The sequence below is a fragment of the Ursus maritimus genome, unplaced genomic scaffold, assembly GCF_017311325.1.
Source record: "Ursus maritimus isolate PB19 unplaced genomic scaffold, ASM1731132v1 scaffold_4, whole genome shotgun sequence".
NCBI lineage: Eukaryota > Metazoa > Chordata > Mammalia > Carnivora > Ursidae > Ursus > Ursus maritimus.
In genome coordinates this window covers 69,334,985-69,360,970 of record NW_024426552.1, presented here as the reverse complement: position 1 = coordinate 69,360,970, position 25,986 = coordinate 69,334,985, and the positions used below count along the sequence as shown (strand labels likewise).

At 35.2% G+C, this 25,986-nt stretch overlaps 1 protein-coding gene across 8 annotated transcripts in view; it reads left to right on the top strand.

The window, feature by feature from the left end:
• The window catches only part of DLG1 (discs large MAGUK scaffold protein 1), a 272,209-nt gene that overhangs the window by 181,261 nt on the left and 64,962 nt on the right, over positions 1-25,986 (top strand). For all 8 annotated transcript variants that reach the window (XM_040621402.1, XM_008708348.2, XM_008708351.2 and 5 more), the window contains 2 exons: positions 9,756-9,876; positions 13,788-13,944. In XM_040621402.1, the coding sequence (XP_040477336.1) occupies positions 9,756-9,876; positions 13,788-13,944 (278 nt within the window). The remainder of the gene's footprint in view (positions 1-9,755; positions 9,877-13,787; positions 13,945-25,986) is intronic.

Here is a 25,986-nt window from a genome sequence, read left to right as displayed (position 1 = left end):
ATTTTAGTGTCAGGCCCATTGTCCTTGCTACTACTATTCATGTTGTTATTCTTAGTGATGTCCAGCCAAAATTCACACTGATGATTTATTCAACAGTCTTGGCCTCTTTGTTTCTTGATCTCTTTCTTCCTAACTATCCTACCCTCACTCCACCTCAAATACATGCTTCCATATAATAATTTAGATCTTATCATCATTAGGGCACCTGGGTGGCTCAGTTGGTTAAGCGTAGAACTCTTGATTTTGACTCAGGTCATGTTCTCAGGGTTGTAGGATCAAGCCCTAAGTCAGGCTCTATGCTCAGTGGGAAGTCGACTTGAGATTCTCTCTCTCCCTCTACCTCTGCCCCTCCCCAGGCCCATGTACTCTCTTCTCTCTCCCTCTCTCTTTCTCTCTCTCTGTCTCTAATAATAAATCTTTAGATCTTTTCATTATCAGTATCTTCACCACCTCAATTCTTTGACTGGATACCTCAGTTCATTTATCCTTATTCTGACAATTCATCCTCATTTTGACCTTCCATCCTTTGACACTACAACTTGATTGCCCTCTTGTGTCTCCATTTGTCTAAGTTTTTTAGCTTAACTTCCGTGATTTGTCATGATACTCTCTTCCTTGCACATATCTTCTATTCCCTTGCCCCCACTGCTACTTCTCCCCCTCCCTTGACAGAATTCCAGCCAAGGTTCAACCTGCTGTCTTCCTTCATTCCTGCTCCCTAAAAAGCAGAACATGACTGGAGAGAAGTACAAAACTAGTTTAAATTATGACCATAAATTTCAGATGGGGTCATACTCTTGTGGTTGTAACCAAAATATAGATGGTAACCAAAATAGGGTACCCAGGAATAAAAGTAAGTTTCTTATTGAAAGGAAAAAAAAGTCCATTAGATCTAACAGAGAACATAGTTTCTCTGCTGACATTAGAATGCTCATTCTGGTGCATTGTGTGTCTTCTCACTTTTAATTTATATTCTTTTCAGCTGGAAGGCCTCATTGAACTTCTGACTTGGTCACTGATCTCTTTCCACTTTCTCTTCAAGTATTTCTAACTTGCTTCTCTTCCAAACCTTGGAGGGCTTGGATCATTAACCTTAATACCTAAGGATTAAAAAATTAGGCTCCCTTCCTTTATAGTTCTCTGGGGAATCTTTTCACTTAGGATTTGGGGTATAGGAAATAACATTGTTTTATCTGATCCTTCTTTGGGGCTGTCATTCCTTTGATAAGAACATTAATTTTTAGTTCCTGTTGTGTTGAGATACTGTGCCTTACAGGTAAGAATGACTCTTCCAGAAAAGATCCATTGAATAAAGACACAGTCTGGCTATAGCAGGGGGAAAAGTACCTTTTCTGGTTTGGGCAGTTGACTGAATTTCTTGTCCAGTTGTATTTTGTTGTCATTGTTCCAACCAAAGTTAATGTGGCAAAGAAATTTGAGTCAAAAATAAGTAAACGCTAGACTTTAAAAGGCCGGTGATTTACAGAGGTTCGCATAAGTATCTGTTGCTTTGGAGCAACATGCCAGTTCCCTTAAAAATCACAGATGTTCTTGCTTATCACCCAGGAAAGACTTTGGACTTTGAAAGTCAGGAGCCATGGTAGAAAGCACCTTGACTGGAATGCAGAAGAGCATCTTATATATGAACTAGACGGAAAACAGTTACTGTTGGACACTGCAAACCTATAAAATGAAAGCTACACTAAACTTTCAAGCCCTATACTATCAATAGACATTGTAACCTTTTCCTTTTTGTATGATTAAAGAGAGAGAGATGTACGCATGCTGATAGAGCATACATTTTTTCCAGTTCGCCATGATTTCATTTATTAGCAGCTGTCTTTTACAGAGGTCACTTCACTCCTTTTGCCTCTCAAGCTACTATAATAATTTGAACTAATGATCCTTGCATTTTTGTACTCCTAATGTGTGTTATAATGCTTTGTGCATAGAAGACCGTTTATAGTGAAAGAGACTGATGGTTAAGTTATACATATTACAGCTAAATTTTGAAATGCTTTGTAACTTTATCATAAAGCCTCAGGAAGTTCAATATTACATTCAGTGTGTTTTGATAATGATGCAAATAGTTCAGATGTGTTGTGTTTTTAAAAGCTACAACTGAAATATGTTGCTTACCTGAGTAAGGAATAGCTTTATAATTTTCTCTCCTTTTTTTTTTTTTTTTAAGAGAGAGAGAGAGCACACAAGTGCAAATAGGTGAGGGGCAGAGGGAGAGAGAGACTCTTAAGCAGACACCATGTTTAGCATGGAGCCTGACATAGGGCTTGATCTCATGACCCTGAGATCATGACCTGAGCCAATTCAAGAATCAGGCACTTAACCTACTGAGCCACTCAGGCACCCCTATAATTTTCTGTTCTTGGCTCTCACTAGAATTACAATCTGTCTATGACATTTACTATTAAAAGGAACCAAGAGATAGTTTTTGCTTATTTTTTATTTTTCCTTTTTACCAGGTTTCCATTCTTTCATGGGTACATTTAAAAAAAAAACAATTATAGGGGTTCCTGGGTGGCTCAGTTGGTTAAGTGTCCAACTCTTGATTTCTTTTTTTTTTTTTTTTTAAAGATTTTATTTATTTATTTGACAGAGAGACAGCCAGCGAGAGAGGAACACAAGCAGGGGGAGTGGGAGAGGAAGAAGCAGGCTCCCAGCGGAGGAGCCTGATGCGGGACTCGATCCCAGAACGCTGGAATCACGCCCTGAGCTGAAGGCAGATGATTAATGACTGAGCCACCCAGGCGCCCCTCAACTCTTGATTTCAACTCAGGTCATGATCTCAGGTCGTGGGATCGAGCCCCACATTGGGCTCTGTGCCTATTGAGGAGTCAGCTTGCAGTTCTCTTCCTTTCCTTCTGCCTCACCCCCGCTCATGTACATGCCTATACTCTCTCTCTCTTTAAAATAAATAACTCTTGTTTTAAAAAAGCGTAATTATAAATTGGGTTGACAGATCTGAGCTGGTGTCAGGGCATAGAGGTTTTTCTTAATAGATTTTATATTTTAGAGCAATTTCAGATTATCAGCAGAATTAAGCAGAAAGTACAGAAATTTCTCATACTACCTGACCCCATCCATGCATAGCCTCCTCTATTATCAACATCCCCCACCAGAGTGATACATTTGTTACAACTGATGAACCTACATTGCCACATCTTACCCAAAGCTCACAGTTTACCTTAGGTTTCACTTTTAATTATACATTCTATGGATTTGGACAAATACATAATGATCTGTATCTACCATCACAGAATCATACATAGTAGTTTCACTTACTTAAAAATCCTGTGTTCTGCCTGTTCTTTTCTCTCCTGTAACCTGTAGCAACCACTGATCTTTTTACTATTACCATAGTTTGGCCTTTTCCAGAATGTTATATAGCTTGTATCATACAATATGTAGCCTTTTGAGGTTGGCTTCTTTCACATAGTGATATGCATCTAAGGTTTCCCGTATCTTTTCATGGCTTGGTAGCTCCTTTCGTTTTAGTGCTGCATAACTCTTTGGGTGTACCACAGTTTATTTAACCATTCACCAAAGGAAGAACATCTTGGTTTCTTAGAAATTTTGGAAATTATGAATACAGCTGCTTTAAATATCTGTGAGCAGGTTTATATGTGGACGTAAGTTTTCATCTCCTTTTAGTGAATACCAAGGAACATGATGGCTGGATCATATGGTAAGAATATGTTTAGTTTTATAAGAAGTGGCCCAGCTGTCTTCCAAATTGACTGTACTCCAGCCATATAGTATGAGAGTTCCTGTTGTTTCACAGTCTCACCAGCATTTGATGTTATCATTGTTTGGTATCTTGGCCATTCTAATAAATAAATTAATTAATTAGCATTTTCCTATTGACATATGGTGCGGAGTGCCTTTTCATATACTCATTCACCATCTCTGGTCTTTTGTGAGGTGTCTGTTAAGGGTCTTTGGCACACATTGAAATCGAGTTGTTTGTTTTCTTACTGTTGAGTTTAAGAGTTCTTTGTATACTTTGGCCAACAGTCATTTATCAGGTATGTCTTTTGCAAATATTTTTCTCCCAGTCTGTGACTGGTCTTTTAATTTTTTAGACAGTGTCTTTTTCAGAGCAGAAACATTTTAATGAAATCTAGCTTTTTTAAATTCTTTTTTTCATGGATTCTGCCTTTGGTGTTGTATCTAAGAGGTCATTGCCACATCCAGAGTTATCTAGATTTTCTCCTATATTATCTTCTATGAGTCTTATAGTTTTGTGTTTCACATCCAGGTCTGTGATCCATTTTGAGTTAATTTTGTAAGGTTTATGTCTAGATTCATTTTTTTTTCTTTTGCATGTGGATGTCCAGTTGTTTCAACACCATTTGTTGAAAAGACTGTCTTTGCTCCATTATATTGTCTTTGTTCCTCTGTCAAAAATCAGTTGACTATATTTATATAGGTATGCTTCTGGACTCTCTATTCTGTTCCTTTTATCTATTTTTCTGTTCTTTTTCCAATACCACACTGTCTTGATTACTCTAGCTTTATAGGAAATCATGAACTCAGGGAGTCTCAGTCTCTAACTTTATTCTTCAATATTGTGCTGTCTTTTGTGGGTCTTTTGCCTCTCCGTATAAACTTTAGGATTACTTAGACAATATCTACAAAATAACTTATTGGTATTTTGGTTGGGATTGTATTGAATCTGTAGATCAAGTTGAAAAGAACTAATTATCTTGATAATATTGAGTCTTCCTACCATGAACATGGAATATCTATTTATTTATTTAGCTCTTCTTTGATATCTTTCATCAGAATTCTGTTGTTTTTTTCACATAGATCTTCTATACATTTTATTAAGTTTATACTTAAGTATATAATTTTCGGGGGTGCTGATATAAATGTTATTGTCTTTTTAATTTCAAATTCCACTTGTTCATTGCTGTTATATGGGAAAGCAGTAGACTCTTTTTGGCAATTGACTTTTATATATTAACCGTGTATCCTGCAAACTTGCTATGAATGCTAATTAATTCCAGGAGGTTTTTTTTGTCCGTTCTTTCAGATTTTCTACATAAATGATCATAACATCTTCAAAGAGTTCTATTATTTCTTTCTCAATGTATATACCTTTATTTCCTTTTCTTGTCTTACCACATTAGCCAGGACATTCTTCACTTGTTCCTGTTCTTAGTGGTAAAGCTTCAAGTTTCTATTAAGTTTGTAGATACTCTTTAACAAGTTGATGATACTCCCTTCTGTTCCTAGTTTACTGAGAGTTTATATCATAAATTGATACTGGGTTTTATCAAGTGCTTTTTCTGCATCCATTGATATGATCATGCGACCTTTCTTCTTTAGCCTGTTGATGTGATAGATCATATTAATTGATTTTCAAATGTTGAACCAGCTTTGCGTACCTGGGATAAATCCCATATGCTTGTGGTTTACAGTCCTTTTTATACATTGCTAGATTTGATTTGCTAATAGTCTGTTGATTTTCCCATCTATGTTCATGAAAGATATTGTTCTATAGGTTTTTTTTCTTGTTATTTCTTTGGTTCTGTTTGGGGTAATGCTGACTTCATAGAATGAGTTAGGAAGCATTTCCTTGGCTTCTGTCTGCTGGAAAAGATTATAGGGACTTGGTATAATTTCTTCCTTAAATATTTGTTTGGTAGAACTCATCAGTGAGCCTAGCTGGGCCTGGTGGATTCTGTTTTGGAAGGCTATCAATTATTGATTCAGTTTCTTTAATATATATAGGCTGTTTCAATTGTCTATTTTGTGTGTTTGGGTTTTGGGAGATTGTGTCTTTCAAGGAATTGGTCCATTTCATCTAGGTTATCAAATTTGTAGGCATAGAGCTGTTACTAGTATTTCTTTATTATCCTTTTAATGTCCATGGGCTCTGTCATGATGGCCCCTCTTTCATTTCTGATATTAATAATTTGTCTTCTCTTTTTTTTCTTAGTTAGCTTGGCTAGAGGCTTACCAATTTCATTGATCTTTTCAAAGAAGCAGCTTTTGGTCTTACTGATTTTCTCTGTTGATTTCCTGTTTTTTAATTTCATTGATTTCTGCTCTGTTTTCTTCTTATTTTAATTTGCTCTTCTTTTTTAGTTTCATAAGGTAGAAGCTAAGATGATTCATTTTAGATTTATAGTATTGAATGCATTCACTATAAATTTCCCTCTTAGCACTGCTTTCACTGTATCCCACAACTTTGGTACATCGTGTTTTCATTTTCACTTACTTCAAAATATTTTTTGATTTCTCTGGAATTTTTTTGATCCATATATTATTTAATCCCTACATATTTTGAGATTCTTCGGCTATCATTTTGTTACTGATTTCTTTTTATTCCATTGTGATCTGAGAGCAGACATTGTATAATTTATTTTTTTTTAATTTGTTAAGATGTATTTTATGGCCCAGGATGTGGTCTGTCTTGTTGAATGTTCCATGTGAGCTTAAGAAGAATGTATATTCTGTTGTTGGATGGAGTAGTCTGTAGGTATACATTATATCCTGTTGATTAATGATATTGTTGAGTTCAACTATGTCCTTATTGATTTTCTGCCTCCTGTATCTGTCCATTTATAATAAAAGAGTGTGGATCCATCTGTTTCTCATTGGCCTCACATAGCTTGACACTATTGTGAGATGCGTGCATGTTAAGGATTATTATGTCCTCTTGGAGAATTGACCCTTTTGTCATTATGTAATGCCTTTCTTTATCACTCATAAATTATTTTGAGTCTTCTCTGTCTGGAGTTAATGTAATTACTCCCACTTCCTTTTAATTAATGTTGGAATTGTAATATCTTTCTCTCCATCCCTTTACTTTTCATCTGTATGTGCCTTTATAAAGTGACTTTCTTATAGACAGTATATAATTGGGTCTTGTTTTTGATTCACTCTGATAATCTCAGTCTTCTAAGTGGTACATTTAGACCATCGATGTTCATAGTTATAATTGATGTAGTTGGATTAATATCTTTTACATTTGTTACTGTTTTCTATTTGTTGCTCTTGTTTCGGTATTTGTCATCCACTCTTTTTCTGTCTTTTACAGTTTTAGTCAAACATTTTATTCCATTTTCTCTCTTTCCTTAACAGTTATAATCTCATTTTACTTTTTTTCAGTGTTTGCCCTAGAGTTTGTAATATATGTATCAACTAATTCAAGTCCACTAACACTATACAATTTCACAGGTAGCGTAAGTACCTTAAAATAATCCTAATTCCTCTCTCCCATCCCTTGTGCCATTGCTGACATTCATTTCACTTATGCATATACACATATATATACATAAGCAAATATAGTTGAATACACTGTTGCTACTATTAGTTTCTGAGGAGAAGTAAGATGTAAGTCTTATCCTTGTACCTCTATCAGTATAGTGGGTTTTTTCCCTGTGACTTCTTTTAAGATTCCTCTCCTTCCCCCCCACCCTTTTTTCCCTCTAGTTTGAAAAGGGTATTTCTACACATAATTTTCTTGGCATTTAACCTAATTGGTGTTTCATGAGCTTCCTAGATCTATGGTTTGATGTGTGATGTTAATTTAGGGGATTTCTTAGTCATTATTGTTTCAAGTATTTCTTCCATTCTTTCTCTCCTTCTAGATTTGGTATTCCCATTTCATGTATGTTACACCTTTTGTAGCTGTCTCACCATTCTTGGATATTTTGTTTTGGGTTTCTTTTGTTTCATTCTTTTTTTTTCTTTGCTTTTCAGTGTTAGTGGTTGCTGTTGAGATATCCTCAAGTTCAGAGATTCTTTTCTCAGCTATTGCCGGGCTACTAATAAGCCCATCAAACGCATTCTTCATTTCTGTTAACAGTGTTTTTGATGTCTAGTATTTCATTCTGTTTCTCTTAGAATTCCCATCTCTCTGCTTACATTGCTCATCTGTTTTTGCAGACTGTCTACTTTATCCACTAGAGCCATTAGCATATTAATCATTGTGGTTTTTTAAAGATTTATTTATCTTAGAAAGAGACAGAGCAGGGGGGAGGGGCAGAGGGAGAGGGAGAGAGAGTCTTTTTTTTTTTTTTTTTAAAGATTTTATTTATTTATTTGACAGAGATAGAGACAGCCAGCGAGAGAGGAAACACAAGCAGGGGGAGTAGGAGAGGAAGAAGCAGGCTCATAGCAGAGGAGCCTGATGTGGGGCTCGATCCCGTAACCACGGGATCACGCCCTGAGCCGAAGGCAGACGCTCAACTGCTGTGCCACCCAGGCGCCCCAGGGAGAGAAAGTCTTAAGCAGACTCCACACTGAGCACCAGCCCGATGTGGGGCTCGATCTCCTGATGCTGAGATCACGACCTGAGCCAAAACCAAGAGTTGGACACTTAACTGAATGTGCCACCCAGGCACCCCTAATCATTGTTGTTCTAAATTCCTGGCCTGATATTCCAACATCGCTGCTATTATCTGAGTCTGTTCTGATGCTTGCTCTGTCTCTTCCAACTGTGTTTTTGCTTTTTATTATGTCTTATAATTTTTTCCTGATAACCAGGCATGATGTACTGGTTAAAAGGAACTGCTGTAAATAGGCCATTAGTAATGTGACAATAAGGTGTTGGGGAGGGAAAGTGTTCCTGGTCCTGTGATCAGGTCTCAAGTCTTTTAGTGAGTTTGCACCTTTAGAATGTAAGCTACACAGTGCTTCTCAGTTTTCTCGCTTCCTCCCTTAGATGGGATAGGATGACTAGAGTGGACTGGAGTTGATTATTTCCCTTACCGGTCACTGGTCTCTGATAAAACCCAAGCAGGTTAGGCTTTGATAGTTTCTCCTGAGGGCAGACTCTTATTAAAAACAGAATGTTCTTGTGTATTTCAAAATGGTTTGTTTTCCCTTCCTCCTATCAGTAACACAAGGAGATTTTTCTCCACTATTCACTATGAGAGCCTGGTAGAGATCCAGGGAGTAAAACTCACAAATGTTTGGGCTCCCCCAATAACAGGGTCCCCCAGGAGTGTTTTTACTGGCCCATACTGAACCTCCAGCAATTTGCCAGTTACAGTTCAGGTTCCTCTACCCCAGTACTAGCTTCCACAGAGGTTTCTGCTCTGGCAAGTTACAATTCTCTGTATTTGTCTACCATTTTCTCCAACTTGGGGGGCAGTAGTTTGCCCTGTCGTCACCCTTAGCTTAAGGATTTAAGAAGAGTTGTTGATTTTTTAGTTTGTTTAGTGTTTTAGTTGTTGTTAAAGCAAAGAGCGATGACTTCCAAGCTTCTTATATGCCAAACTGGAAGCCAGAAGTCCCTTAATTTATTGTAAAATTTTGTCGAGCATAATCTTTTTGAGCATATTTTTAAGCTTTTGGTTTTCATTATTCATCATTAAATTTTAAGTAATAGAAATTTTTTTAAACTTAACCTGCAAAATGACTTCTCAGAAAAATTAAGTTACTGTACTTTAGATTTTGTATTATAGTCTTTTCTAGGACAGTCTTTTAAATGACCTTTCCTATACTGTGCAAATCAGTTAATGTAAAACTCCTTTTTAGTTCTGTTTTCTCAAGAGAAACCAAATGGTATAAGTTTGCTTTACTGATCTGAATATCTATACTAGTTTTAACCTGGAAACTTGAGCTTGTCTAATTTTTTACCTGGTAAGTCTTTTCTACCAACTTACATAAATAAGTGGGTATGAGTTATACATTAACTAACCTTGAAATTGATAATTCACATATGCAGTACTGAATGGCTCATTTCACTTAAAGTGTTTTTTACTTTCTTTCTTTTGAAGCTTCTTCTCAACCTATTGATAACCACGTTAGCCCATCTTCCTACTTGGGCCATACACCAGCATCACCAGCCAGATACTCACCTGTTTCAAAAGCAATGCTTGGAGATGATGAAATTACGAGGTAAGGAACTGAACATTTGTCCTTCTTAAATAAAGCCGACTGTTAGGAGTTATAATCAGCCAAGTAACATAGCCACAATTTTCAGCACTAAAAGATTTTACTGACAGATAATGAACTTAAATCTTAATTTTTTCATTGGAGGGTTCATTGAAGAGGCTGAAATATAAAAATATTTTATATTCCAAATAAATCACTTCCCTTTTTAAAAACATTACTTTTATCTCAGGAATGGTTAATTGTGCTTAGAAATTAACATAGGTAAAACTGAGTTAAGAATATACATATGTATATTTTAAAACTCACTTTTCACATTTTCCTCTTTAATATATATCATAAAATTTGTATAACGATCATTTGATTCATGTTTAGAATTCAACAAGCGATATTTTCTTTACTTAATATGTGTCCTTGATATCCTCACTTCTAAAATTTACCTTGATCTGACTTTACTGTTTTAAATAAAGTTTGTAAATTAACTGTCTTTTTATTCCCAAAGAACTCTTTAAGTAGGTGGGAAAAAAATAAGTGAAAAGTATTTTAGATCTCTTTCACATTATTTAATATAGTAATAAGACGTTATGTTTATACAGATTGCTTTATAATTTGTACAAGTATTTCATAACATTTAACGTTAAATGTTTGCTGATTAACGTCTATTTTATGTTTTTATTAATTGCATTATTGTTGGCATTATTATTTTTGAGCTTTCATCACTGTAATAATTCTTGTCAGACTCCTGACTCTAGGCAGTGATCTCTTTAAGGTGAGAAAGGAAAGAATATTCATCTATGCCCTTTTTGTCAAGAGTTAGCAATATTGAAAATTTAATTTATAAATATGTGCTCAGGCATTGTGTTTGGAGTGAAAATAGAAAAAACAGTGTTTGTGGTTATCTCTTTGTGATATGAATTTTCAAGGCTGTTAGTCTTTAGGCTATGCTCCTATACTGATCTGTCATGGCTTTGTTGTTGTTTTCTAATAGTGCCAATTTATAGAAGTAAAGAAGAAAAATAGTTAATGGCTTATTTGGTCTTTAATTTCTGCATATTTTTCAAACTAAAAAATAGGTTATATTGGTGTCTTGATTGCTGTTCCACATCTTTTTTCATTATATATCTTTTCTCTAGAATATTGTATTGGACTTTTTTAGTAATACACAAGTCTACCTGTTTTCTTTACCTTTCTGTGAAAATCAGGTAGTTGATTACTGCGTATGCCTTCCTAAAACGTGTTTTATCACTCCCTTTTGATAATTACACGACTTTGTCCAGATATAAAGTACAAAAATCTTTACCCTCACATTAGAAGTTCTCCACAGTTTGACCCTAAGCAATCTTTCAGAGGTTATCTCACATGACCAATTTTAAAAATGGGAAAGAGGGCGCCTGGGTGGCTCAGTTGGTTAAGCATCTGCCTTCAGCTCAGGTCATGATCTCAGGGTAGTCCTGGGATCCAGCCTTGGGTCGGGCTGCCTGCTCAACAGGGGAGCCTGCTTCTCCCTCTCCCTCTGCCCCTGCTCATGTGCTCTCCCGCTCACTCACTCTGTCTCTCAAATAAATAAGTAAAATCTTTAAAAAATAAAATAAATAAAATAAATAAAAAAGGAAAAGAAAAGAAATCCCAACGTACAGGATGATGATTCTAAAGTTTATTTTTAACAGCTTTGACATGTGATCCACATATCATACACTTCTCCCATTTAAAATGTAAACTCAGTGATTTTTGGCATATTACATTATTAATTTTTTTAAATGTGCGATTCAGTGACATTAATTGCATTCACAGTGTTAGGCAATCATCACCACTACCTATTTCCAGAACCTTTTTGCCCCCTCAAACAAACTGTAGCCATTAAGCGATAATTCCCATCTCTCTCCTCCCAGTCCCTGGTGACCTCTAGTTTAGTGTACTCTGTGTCCTATGCATTTTCCTGTTCTAGATTGTTCGTATAAGTGTAATCTTAAAATTCTTTTGTGTCTGACTTCTTTCATTTAGCATAACGTGTTCAAGATTCATCCATGTTGTAGCATATATCAAAACTTCATCCCTGGGGTGCCTGGGTGGCTCAGTCAGTTAAGCGTCTGCCTTTGGCCCAGGTCATGATCCCAGGGTCCTGGGATTGAGCCCTACATCAAGCTCCCTGCTTAGCAGGGAGCCTACTCTCCCTCTCCCTCTGCCTGCCGCTCCCACGCTTGTGTGTGCTCTCTCTCTCTCTGTCAAATAAATAAAATCTTAAAAACAAAAACAAAAAAACTTCATTCCTTTTGGCTGAATAATATTCCATTATGTGTATATACCACATTTTATTTATCCATTCATCTGTTGATGGACACTTGGGTTGTTTCCACCTTTTGGGTATTGAGGATAATGCTCTGATAAACATTGGCTTGGAGCGCCTGGGTGGCTCAGTCAGTTAAGCATCTGCCTTCAGCTCAGGTCATGATCCCTGGGTCCTGGGATCAAGCCCCACATCGGGCTCCTGGCTCAGCGGGGAGCCTGCTTCTCCCTTGCCTTCTGCCTCTCCCCCCGCTCATGCTCTCTCTCTCTCTCTGTATCTCAAATGAATAAATAAAATATTTAAAAAAACAACAACATTGGCTTGCACGTATCTGCTTGCATCCTTGTTTTCACTTCCTTTGGATATATACTGAGGAGTGGAATTGCCGAGTCGCACAGTCAATGTATGTTTACATTTATGAGGAACCATTTGTTTTTTATAGCAACCATGCCATTTTACATTCCCACCATCAATATATGAGGCTTCCAGTTTCTCCACATCCTCACGAACACTTGTTTTTTCTGTTCTGTTTTTTTTTTATAGCCATTGTAGTAGGTGGGATGTATCTTGTGATTTTATGCATTTCTCCAATGATTAATGATGTTGAACATCTTTTCGTGTGCTTATGTCATTTGAAGAATCAGAATTTATTTTCCTCTGAGATACTGTTGGATTTTAGCAGAGTATTTTGAATTATTATTTATATAAAACTAATGTATATATGTGTGGCTTTTTGCTTCATACATATTTTTTTTTTCTTTTTAAGTTTTTATTTTAATTCCAGTTGGTTAACATACAGTATAATATTAGTTCCAGGTGTAGAATATAGTGATTCATCACTTACAAACAACACCCAGTGCTCATCACAAGTCCTTAATACCCATCACCCATTTAACCCATCCTCCCTCCCACCTCCTCCATATATGTTTTAAAGTAGTAGAAACCTTAAACTATTAGTCTATCATCTAACAGTGAAATAAAACATCAATATAGTGAAACCTATTGTGCCCTGATCTTACCATGCCTCTCCTACACTGCCTCACAAAGTGAACTGTCTTCCTGAATTTGGATTTATTATTCCATTTTTTCTTTTATATATGTGTATATGTGTTTAATATTTCCCAAACAATTTATTATTTGGTTTTACTATTTTTGACAAGAAAATATAATTTTATTAACCGTGTAAGTGAACTGGCAAAGCTGATTAATGATGAAAACCTCTCTATGACTAGAAAATGCCAGTTTAGATTTTTATCAAATAGTTAAGATTATTCCACATTATATGGAAGGATCCCTAAAATATCTTGAGTAGGTTCTTTATGTCATTATTTTTTTTAATTACCACATTTTTTTCTCCTTTTTATTTTAGTTTCATGTGTGTTTTGAACAAAAATCTTTGGTTTTTAACATGAGTTTTTTGCTTTTATTTAAAATTAGAATTTTTCCTTTTAATGTCTAAGCCTAATTTGTAGGCTTAGAATCTCTACTGTTTGTCTTCAAAACCTTTTTAACTTTCATCTAGCTTTCTTTATAGTTTAATAATATAAGACTTATCAATAGAGAATTTTCACTGATAAAATGTCAAGTTGTGTATAAAATTTCTAAGGTGTTCAATACTTTTCTAATTTTTTAGGGAACCTAGAAAAGTTGTTCTTCATCGTGGCTCGACAGGCCTTGGTTTCAACATTGTAGGAGGTGAAGATGGAGAAGGAATATTTATTTCCTTTATTTTGGCTGGAGGACCTGCTGATCTTAGTGGAGAGCTCAGAAAAGGAGATCGTATTATATCGGTAGGATATGTTAATCAAAATAATGTTTTTATTATTATAACTATGACCTGTTATTAAATGTTTTGTTTTGTTTTTTTTACATCCTAAAGTTATGGGAGATATTTTGGTTATTTTCTTACCATTTTGCAACTTAATTGTAGGATTTCAGTGTTGTCAGAGAACGTGTTTTCTTTTGATATTTGACTTACCTGTAAAGGGATCTGTCTTTATAAATGTGCTTGAAGAAAGTATATATTTTCTATTTGTTGACTGCAAGGTTATCTGTATGTTAACTAACCTTGTTATTTATGTAGTACAGATTTTAATCTATTGTCTGTTTGATCTATTATTAAAAGAAATTTTTTAAGCTATCTGAATGTGATAGTGGGTTTAGCAGTTTGTCCTTGCAGCGATTTTGAATTTTTATGTCTTTGAAACTACGTTATTGGATGCATCTAAGTTTAGAATCATTACTCCTTCCTGGTGAGTTGAATTTTTTTATCATTATGTAATAATCCTCTTTATAATAATAATTTTTACCCTAGAAGCTATATTGCCTGATATTAATATGGCTCTTTTTTGCTTCATATTTGCCTCATTAAATTATCTTTATTTCACCCTCACTTGTAAATATAATTCAGTCTAAAGTGCTAGGTTGACAGCTGTTGTCTGTCAGTACTTTGAAGATACTGTTTTAAGCTATCTGGCTTCTTTTGTTGCTATTTACAAAAAAGATCTGCACTGTGTATTGTTTGCAAGTGATTTGGTTTGTTTTTCCTTTTTTTCACTGGCTGCTTTTTAAAGTCTCTTACTCTTTGGTGTACTACAGTTTAACTAAAATGTGTTTATGTCTAGCATTTTATTTATTCTGTTTGGGATTCATTGTGTTCCTGGATCAGAGGATCAGTTCCTTAATCAATTCTGGAATATTAGCCATTATTTTTTCAAATTTTGCCTTTCCCACATTGTGTGGATTCTGTCCTTCTTTAATTCCTATGAAAGGATATTATCTTTCTGTTCTGCAATCTTTTAACCCCAATTTCATATTTATCAGCTCTCTCTCCTTGTACTTAATTTCAGTTAGATCTCTTTTCTAGTTCATAAATTTTCTTCATCTGCTCTTTAAGCCAAAGCTAATTTTTTAATTTCAGAGTACCCTTTGCTTTCTAGAAATTCTTTGTGGTTCTTTTTTCAGTCTGTCTTGGTGGTTTTGTGGATTCTTTGTTATTTATAGTTTCTAATATTCTTTTAGATTTTTCCTTTAATCCTATTTATCTTTTTTTTTTTTTTAAAGACTTTATTTGACAGAGAGAGACACAGCGAGAGAGGGAACACAAGCAGGGGGAGTGGGAGAGGGAGAAGCAGGCTTCCCGCTGAGCAGGAGCTCGATCCCAGGGGCTCAATCCCAGGACCCTAGGATCATGAGCTGAGCTGAAGGCAGATGCTTAGCGACTGAGCCACCCAGGCACCCCAAACCTATTTATCTTAAGTGCCATAAATAATAGTTCTATTTTTTGAAGCTTATAGGTAACTAATACATGTGACCTGTGATAAATTGTTTTATTCTAAATTTTGCATTGTGAGTTTGTTTTCAGTAGTACTTGATAGAGTGATGGGAGAAAGAGAAAGAACAGATGGGGATGAAGAAAACCAGCCAAAACTTTATCTAACATGTAATGGCATCACTGGACTAGAAAACTAATAAAAATGCTAGGAAGCCACAGAGCAAGTCTTACACCTGTCAGCTCTTTCCTATTGGTCTTCACTGAGTGCTCAGATGCAATAAACCAAAGGTTGGGAACCAACAGAAGAGAATTGAGAAAAAATCATTCCTGACTCATACAAGGCACCTGCTCAATAAAAATAGGGACCTTGGGCAGATCTGTGAAAACCAGCCCTTGGAACTCTGTACTTGAGCTGTTAAGAGATGAGAGTGGGGGGAGGAAAGAGAGTTCAGAAAAAGCCCTTTGAGACTATGTGGACAGAGTGATATCTCCAGGACACAGCAAGCCTGGGACAGGTCTTGAGAACAAAGAGAACTTACCAACAACTCAGAAAGCTGGCAGCAGGTTTATAAAGCAGACAGTTTGAAAAATCAGTAGTTCAGCTATAAAACATTAAGTGATCCTCGTAATCTCCAGGATCTAGTGCTAGTACTCCCATCTTACGTCCCTCAGGGGAAAAAGTCGTAATCCTGCTCTCAAAACATGAAACTAAACTTAATTTAAAACTACAGTAAAATGCAGTTGTAGTTCCCTCACTGTCATGGCCCAACACAAAAGTTGTACCCTGTTCTGGAATTAAATAGTATTTGTTTCAGCCTCTATTGTTGTTTAACCTGAAATTGTCTACTTTAGAATTAAAAATTACAAAATATGCAAAAAAGAAAGAAAAGAAAACTAGTTGTCAAGGCAGAAAGCAGTCAATAGAATTAAATCAAGAGAAGGCTTAGATGGTGAATTTATCAAACAGGGACTTGAAAATAAGTCTGATAAATTCATGATGATGATGATAAATGCTAAAGAATATAGGAGAAAAGGTAGAAAATATGGATAAAAAGATTGGAGAATTTAGGCAGAGGTATCAATACTACAAAAAAAAGATCACATGGAATGGCTAGAAATAAAAAAAAAAAACCTGTCACAAATGAAAATTTTATTTAAAAGACTTAATAGCACACTGGACTCAACAAAGTGAAGAATCCATGAACTTGAGCATAGGACAGACAAAGTTTCCAAGCTGAAATATAAGGGGCGGTGTGTAGAATTTGGGAAGAAAAAGCAGACCAGAGCATCCAAGATCCTATGGAACAGTATCAGTCTAATAAGGAGGAGACAGAATCTTTGAAGACATAATGACAATTTTCTAAAACTGATGAAAAATACCAACCCAAAGTCTATGAAGCTCAGCAAATGAGACCTACTTATAATAGCTTAGAGAACTTGTCCCTTGCAAACCTACAAGAAATACTAGAAGAAATTGTTCTGGTTAAGGAGAAATTATACCAGATCTGCAGAAGGAGATTAAGAATAACAGAAAGAGTATCTGGATAAATATAAAAGATACATTTTTAAATTAAAAAAAAATAATTGTACATATTTTATAAGACTAATAGCTATTTAAAACAAAAATAATTGCCTTGTATACTAGGGTGTTACGACATGTCGAAGTAAAATGTAAGGGCACTAGAGCACAAACTGACAGGGAAAATGGAATTATACTAGTGTTTCTTATAGTTTGTGAAGTGATATAAAATTATTTGAAAGTGGACTGTGATATCTTCTATTTACATGTCATTTCTGGAGGAAGCCCTAAAATACTCCAAGGAGCTATAGTTTTAAAAATTCAATACAGGGAATAAAGTGAAATATAAAAAAAATACATGCAGCTTACAAACAAAGGCAGAAAAGGAGGGGGAAAAAGAGTAAGTAAAAAGCAATATGAAGATGTGAGATTGAGATCCAACTCTGTTAGTATCTGCATTGCATTTAACAGTCTTAATTAAGATGCAGAAATTATCAGCTTGGTTCAAAAAAAAAACCAAGACCCAAATATATACTCTTCACCAGAAATTCACTTTAAATATAAAGACTCATATGTTCTAAGTAAGAGTAGAAGAAAGTAAACTATATAAATAACATATGAAAGATGGTGTGACTACTCCTGTGAGGCAAAATAAACTTCAAGGCAAATAGTATTATTGATAAATTTTTATAATGATGAAAAACATTATTTCATCATGAAGACCTAACAGTGTTCAGTGTGCATGTGCCTAATAATTCTTTCAAAATACATGAAGCAAAAATTGCCAGAACTAAGGAAAGAAATGGAAAAATCCGCCATCAAATTGGAGATTTAAACACCTTCTTCCATAATTGATGAAATAAGTGTACAAAAGAAAAAAGAAATTTGTGTTCTTATCATTCATCATTTATAAAAATTAATTGAAATTGGATGATAGAACTAAATTTCTAGGAGAAAATAAATATACGAGAAAATCTTAGTGAACTTGAATTAGACTAAATTTCTTAAATGGACTAGGGGGCTAAGTCAGTTCAGTGGTGAAAAGAAAGTCCTTTGTAAACATTTATTTATTTTAGAGAGAGAGAAAGCACGAGCGGTTGAGGGCGGAGAAGAGAGAATGTCAAGCAGACTCCCAGCCAAGCACAGAGCCCACCGCGGGGCTCTATCTCACAACCCCCAGGTCATGACCTGAGCTGAAATCAGGAAAAGAAAATCTTTTTTAATAAATGATGCAAAACAACTAAATATCTATATGAAAAAAACATGAACTTCAACCCCATCTTAGTCCAGATATAAAAATTCTACGTGGCTTATAAATCTAAGTGTAAAGCCCAAACCATAATCCTCCGAGAAGAAAACATAGGAGGATATCTTTGCAACCCTGCAGTAGAGAACAGTCTCTTGGACAAGATACATAAAATACTAACCATAAAAAGGGTGCATTAAAAAACCAAATTGGCAAGCAACAGAGTAGGAAAAAATATTCTTACTGCTTGTATCTGACAAAAGACTTGTATCCAGAATACATAAACATCTCCCACAAATTAACAATAAAAAGATTGAGTAACCCAGTTTTTTAAATGAGCAGAAGAATTAAACAGATATTTCACAAGACAAGATATATGAATGGCTTATAAGCACATGAAGAGGTACTTAACATGAGACATCAGAGAGTGCAAAAAACACAGGAAATAAAGGGATTTGTAGGAATTTAGGTGGGAGTGATTTAACTTTTCTGTATCTTGATTGTGACAGTGTCTACACAACATATGCAGTTGTCAAAACTCTTAAGTGTAAACTAAAAAGATTAATTTATTGAAGGTAAATTATGCCTAAATAAAAGGAGATACAGGTGATCCTTGAACAACACAGGGTTGAACTGCATGCGTCTACTTATATGCAGATTTTTTTTTTTTTGATAAATACAGTCCAGTGTGCTAAATGTATTTTCCTTATGCTTTTCTTTTTAGGATTTATTTATTTATTATTTGAGAGAGAGAGATAAAGCGCACGAGTGAGGGGAGGGGCAAAGGGAGAGGGAGACAATCAGACTTCCCATTGAGCAGAGAGCTTGATGTGATGCGGGGTTCAACCTGAGCTGAAATCAAGAGTTCACTTAACCAACTGAGCCAGGTGCCCCCTGCCATGATTTTATTAATAACATTTTCTGCAGTTTATTGTAAGAATAAAGTATATAATACATATACAGTTGGTAAGACTTCTAGTAAAGAGTAGGCTATTGCTAGTTAAGATTTTGGAGAGTCAAAAGTTATATGTGGATTTTTAACTGTGGGGTCCAGCATATATCCCGTATCTCACCCAGTTGAATGGCTAAAGAAAAAAAATTGATGACAAACATTGGTGAGGTTGTGGAGTACTGGTAGCTCTCGTTCATTACTGTTGGGTGTATTGTACAATCACTACAAGAATTTTGGGGGAAGTTTTTGAGAAATTAAACATACAGCTAACCTTATCACCCAGATTTTACCCAAGAAATCATGTCTACAGAAACAGTTAACAGAAATGTTCATAACAGCCTTGTTAATAATAATTTAGATCTGGAAATGACTCAAGTGTCTATCAATAGTAAAATAGCTAAGTAAGTTGGAGTACATTTATACAGTATAATGCTACTCACCAATAAAAAGTGATAAACTGAAACACAACAACATATCATATTAACATGTGATAAAGAATATCACATTGAGTAAAAACACCACAAAAACATGTACAGTAAGATTCCAGTTACATGGTAATCATGAGTACACAATAATTTCTATTGAGAGAAGTCAGAGAGTGGTAGCTGGTGGTTGTCTGATTATAAAGAGGTACAATGAAAATTTCTGAGTTGGATGATGGAAAAGGTATATATCTTGTTTGGAATTGTGGTTTCATGGTTGTATACAGTTGTTGAAAATTCTTTCAACTGAACTGTTTCAAATTTTTACATTTTACTCCTTTTAATTTTATACTGTAATTTAAATTTTTTAAATAAGTTACAGTATGATAAGGACAAATTGGTGGAATGAGTTTGTTAAAAATAAATGTTAGACAAATTAGCTAGTTGTTTAGGGGAATAAAATTAGCTTAGAGCCTCACTTCACACTTTGTGTCAAAATAAATTTTCAGTTGGCTTAGAGTTAGGTGCAAAAAATTCAAAGCAAAAATAGGTGTTATTTTAAATTGTCCATGTGGGACAACTTTATATGGGTCACTGACATATTGCTAGGGTATGTTAGACTGACCAACACAAACTTGTTCACCCAGAACTTTCCCAGTTCTAGCACTGAAAGCCCCATGTCTGGAAGTGCCTTTAGTCTTGATTTTAAAACTGAAAATCCCAGGCAGTTCAGGCTACTTGCTCACCCTAATGTGAGTGTAAGTTACATACAGCCTTATGTTAGGGTGTATGCATTAATAGCCTTAAAATATTTATGCTTACTCATCTTCTCTAGGGAAACACCCTGAGAGCAATAGGAAAGACCGCAGGAGGAAAACATGAAAAAAGATATTCAAAACTAAAATAAAAGCCTGTTAGTTAGGAACAAAGTACCTCCTTAGACAAGTTTTCAATTCAGTATGACTTGGTTAGGATCTAAAATTCTGTATTTCTAACAAGTTTTCATGAGATACTGATGTTGCTGCTCTAGGGACCAAACTTTGTAAACTACTGTTCTAAAGACCATCCTTTTTATTGACGTTCTTAATGATAACCCGCATCACTGAGAAAAGTATAAGTAAGTTATTTGGGAAAGCATGGAAATAAATCATAGGTTTTATAAAATATTGTTTTTGATACATTTAATTTTGTGGAAGAAAGAAGCTTTTGAAATCAAGATTCATTACATATATAGAACGCTGTAGTTTTCCATTTGGTATAAATTAGGTATTACTCTTATTCCAGTTATGAGAAGTATGGTGTAGAATACAATTGACAATTTATATTTGCTAAAAATTTAGACTCATAGAATCTTAGAATCACAAGTGACCCAAAAGATTTCAGTGAAAATTCTCTCCCCTATAAAGAAAGTGAGAAAAGTGGCCAGAATTGTCAGAATGAAGTTCTTCAGAACTCTGGAATTTAACCAAAGGCTTGCAGCAATTCAGGAAGTTTATTCAGAAAAAAAAAAAAAATGCCAAATCTTCGTAAGAGTGAGCTTTTGGAGTTTTAACTTGCTTAAGTCCCATCCTCTTTTCTCCAGCATCTCATTAGCCTTGAGAAATAGTCCACATTTATAATGAAAACCAGTAACCTCACAGCCAGTAGAGAGCAAGAAAGTAAAACTTTCAGATCCTCTTTCCCAGAGAATTGTCATAATCTGATCTGTCTGATGGTTCTTTAAAAACCCATTTGCAAAGCTCTCTGTTTTGACCTGAATCAGAGCTCCACCAGTGCAAAAGCCTTTTCCCTGGGGTATTTGTTCAAAACAATTATAGGCACATTGTGGCTGCCTGCGACATTGGATAATAGTTGGAGCAAACAGGAGATTAATCAAAAGCTTAAAAGGACAAACTAGGGAATGAGCTCTCCATTAAGGCCTTTGAAAAACTCTGACATATTCCTTGGAATCTAGGAATTTATGTTCTGGACACTGTGCATGCTCAGGAAAGACCTGAAAAGGTCCTAAACTCTCACATCTGACTGACCATGAGGCTCTGGGTGGACAGAAAGTGACAATTAAGGCAGAGTTATCAATTGCCTAGCTGTGTTTTGAAGGCATTACCCAACATGCATACAGAGCCTTTCAGCAAAGAATCAGGCATTAAACAAAATCTCTTTCCAGTCATTAACTGGCCACTTAGCTAACCAGGCAGAGACTTCATTGGCAAACACACAAAAAAATACAGATTTCATAGAAATTTCACCAAAACCAGAAAAGCCACCAAAACAACTATCATAAGCAGCAACAATAACACACCCAGGGCAGGGGACATATCTGATTTCCAGAGTTGCTACATTATATTAAGTGTCTGGTTTTCCACAAAAAAATCATGACACCTGCGGAAAAACAAGAAAATATGGCCTGTACACAGGGGGAAAAAAGCAATCAATAGAAACTGTCCCTAAGGAAGCAGAACATTGGATTTACTAAACCAAGACATTAAATCAGATATTTTAAATACGTTCAAAGAGCTAAATAATGAAAAGAAAAATAAAGGAACAGTATCTCAGCAAGTAGAGACTACCAATAAAGAGATTTGTATTATAAAAAAGAACCAAATAGAAACTCTGGAGTTGAAAAATACAATAACTGAAAAGCAGAAGTGCTCTAGACAAACTCAAAAACAGCTATGAGCTAGCAGAAGAAAAAATCAGCAGACTTAAAGATGCATCTCTTGAGATTATCCAGATGAAGAACAGGAAAAAAAATTAAAGAATGAAGAAAAATTAAGAGCCTCAAAGACTTGTGGAATATCATCAAGTTTACAGCATATACATAATGAAGTCACAGAATGACAGGAGAGCTGGGAAGCGGCAAAGATTATTTGAGTAAATAATGACCGAAAACTTTCAAAATGTGATGAAAAACATTGTATACATCTGAGAAGCTTGGTGATGAACTCCAAGTAGAATAAACTTGAAGAGATCTAATACCATGGACATATCATAATCAAACTGTCAGAAGACAAATAATGAATCTTGATAGTAGAGAGAAATGATTCATTACATACAGGGGATCTTCAATAAGATTAACAGCTGATTTCTCATCAAAAACCATGGAAGCCAGAAGACAGTAGGATGACATACTCAAAGTCCTGAAAGAAAAAAGTTACTAACCAAGGATTCTATATCCAGGAGCAAAACTGCCCTTCAGAAACAACAAATCAAGACGTTCCCAAGTAAACAAGAGCTGAGGAAGTTAATCTCTAGTAGATCTGTCCTACAAGAAATACTAAAGGGAATCCTTTAGACTGAAATAAAAAGGACAGTAGACAGTAGCCTAAATCCATATGAAGAAATAAAGAGTGTTGTTAAAGGTAACTACATAGATAAATGTAATACAGTCTAGGTGTATTTTTTGTTTGTAACTTCTTTTTTCTCCTGTCTGATTCAAAAGACGACTGAATAAAGGAATAATTTAAATCTGTGCTTATGGGCACATATTTTATAAAGACATAATTTATGTGACAATAGTATCACAAGGCAAGTAGAGGGCACAGAGTTATATAGGAGCAGAGTTTTATATACCAATGAAATTAAGATGGTATTAATCCAAAGTAGAACATTATTTAGTTATAATCCAGAGAAACCACTAAGATAAATAACTGAAAATATATATAATAAGCAAGGCAGTTAAAGTGGTATACTAGAAATTATGTTTAACAAAAGAAGGTAGAAATGGAGGAATAAAGGAACAAAAGATATCAGACATGAAGAAAATAAATAGCAAAATAGATGATACAAATCTTTTTCAATAACTACATTTAATGTAAATGAATTAAACACTCCAATTAAAAGACAGATATTGACAGGATAGATTTTAAAAAAACAGAATCTGGGGGGCACCTGGGGGTCTCAGTCAGTTGAGTGTCTGACTCTTGGTTTTGGCTCAGGTCACAGTCTCAGGATCGTGAGATCGAACCCTGTGTCAGGCTCCACGCTCACTGGGGAGTCTGCTTGAGGTTCTCTACCTCTGCCACTACCCCTAACCCCCTTGCACATGCGTGCACGTGCTATGCCTCTCTCTCAAATCTTTAAAAAAAACAGAATCCAACTATATGCTGTCTATGACGGACACATTTTAGATGCAAAGACAGTGGTTTACTTTTCAACAAAGATTAAAACTAAAAGGTTGGAAAGGATATACTATGCAGGCAGTAATCAGGAAACACCTGGAGTGACTATACTAATATCATACAAAGAAAACTAAAACAAAAATTGTTACTAAAGACAAAGTACATTCTATAATGTATATGCTCTATAGATTACATGCAATATAGTACATAATGTATATATCATTGTTGATGAATTTCTAGAAAGACATAAATTATTGAAACTGACTCTGTATAGACCTATAACAACTAGGGAGACTGAATTGAAGAAACATTTCACAGAGGTAAGACCCCAGGACCAGACGGTTTCACAGGTACAGTTTACCAAACATTTAAAGAATTAAAACCAGTCATTCACAAACTTCCCAAAAAAGGAATAGGCATGAACACCACTTTCCAACTCATTCTAGGGGGACAATATTGTTCTTTTATCAAACCAGACAAAGACATAATAGAAAGAGAAAACAAACCAACATTCCTTACACCCTTATAGATGTAAAAATCCTCAACAAATTGCAAACTGGAGGCAGAAGGATAAAAAAATATTATATACCAGCATAAGAAAAGGACTATACACCATAACCAAGTGGAATTTATCCAAGAAATGAATAGTTGGTTCAGCATTAGAAAACCAAAGTAAGCACTGTATTAATAAAGGACATAAATGACACAGTCATCTCAATAGACACAGAAAAGGCACTTCTCGAAACCAACAGCACCACATCGTTCCCTCTGAGATCATAAACAAGACATGAGTGTCTACTCTTGTCACTTATATTCAACATTTTACTGAAGTTTCTAAACAGGGCAGTTAGGCAAGGAAAAAAAAAATAAAAGGCTTCCAGCTTTAAAACAATGAAGGAAAACTACCTCCATTTGCACATGTCATGATCTCTTATATACAGACAATCTTAGAAAATCCAGCAAAAAAGCTATTGGAATTAATAAACAAGTTCAGTAAGTTTGCAGGACAGAAAAATCACTGTACAAGAAACAGCTTTATTTCTATATACCAACATTGAACTACCTGAAAGTGAAATTAAGAAGGGGTGCCTGGGTGGCTCAGTCGATTGAGCATCCAACTCTTGATTTCGGCTCAGGTCATGATCTCAGGGTCCTGGGATCAAGTGTCACTTCGGGCTCCCTGCTCAGCAGGGAGTCTGCTTTGAAGATTCTTATTCTCTCCCTCTGCCCTTCCCCCCTTACACTTTCCCCCCGCCCACCTCCCCACCTCTTTCCCTTTCCCCCCTTAAATTAAATAAGTCTTTAAAAAAAGAGAAAGAAAACAGTTTCACTTACAAGAGTAAAATAATTAGGAATAAAATTAAGTGTAGATAAAATGTGGAATATCTATACAGTAGAAAATTATTCAGCCATAGTAAGTAATGGGACACTGATAAATGCTGCAACAAAGATGAACCATGAAAGCATGCTAAGTGAAAGAAGCTGGACACAAATGGCCACATATCATAGTATCCCATTTATTTAAAATGTACAGAATAGATAAATCCATGGAGTCAGAAAGTAGATTAGTAGTTGCCAAGAGCTAAGGGAGAGGGGGGATGGCTGCTAATGGGTAGTGGGATTCTTTTTGAAGTGATGAAAATGTTTGGGATTAGACCATAGTGATAATTACACATCCTTTTGAAAGTACTAAGAACCACTGAATTATACACTTTAAAAGTGTGGGTTTTATGTAAATTATATATATATATAATTATATAATTTTATATATATATATCAGTTTTTTAAGTGATAGTGTAAAAAAAAAGTGACCTTAAGGCTGAGACAAATATGTGTCTCCGTGCAAGGATTTCTTTTTAAATTATCCTTGATAATGTATCTTCTGTTAAAATGGTGATATTTTAGAAAGTTTTTATAATTTGTAGTCTTGTTAACAAATTATTCTTTTTTGAATCTATACTAGATGTTTTCAGATCTTTTCTGTAGCAAAAAGATTTGGTGCTCAGGAATAATTTGTTAAAAATTATAATCTTTTCAGGACACTTGGGTGGCTCCAGTTGGTTAACCATCAGACTCTTGATTTTGGCTCAGGTCATGATCTCAGTGTCGTGGGGTTGAGCCCCGTGTTGGGCTCTGCACTCAGAGTCTGCTTTATCCCCTCCCTCTGCCCCTCCTCCTGCTTGCTCGCTCTCTCTCTCTCTCTCAGAGAAATTAAGAAGGAAGATCTTAAAAAAGAACTATAATCTTTCCTGCAATTATCTATGAAATTTTATCTTCCTTTATATTTCTTCCCTAATTTGT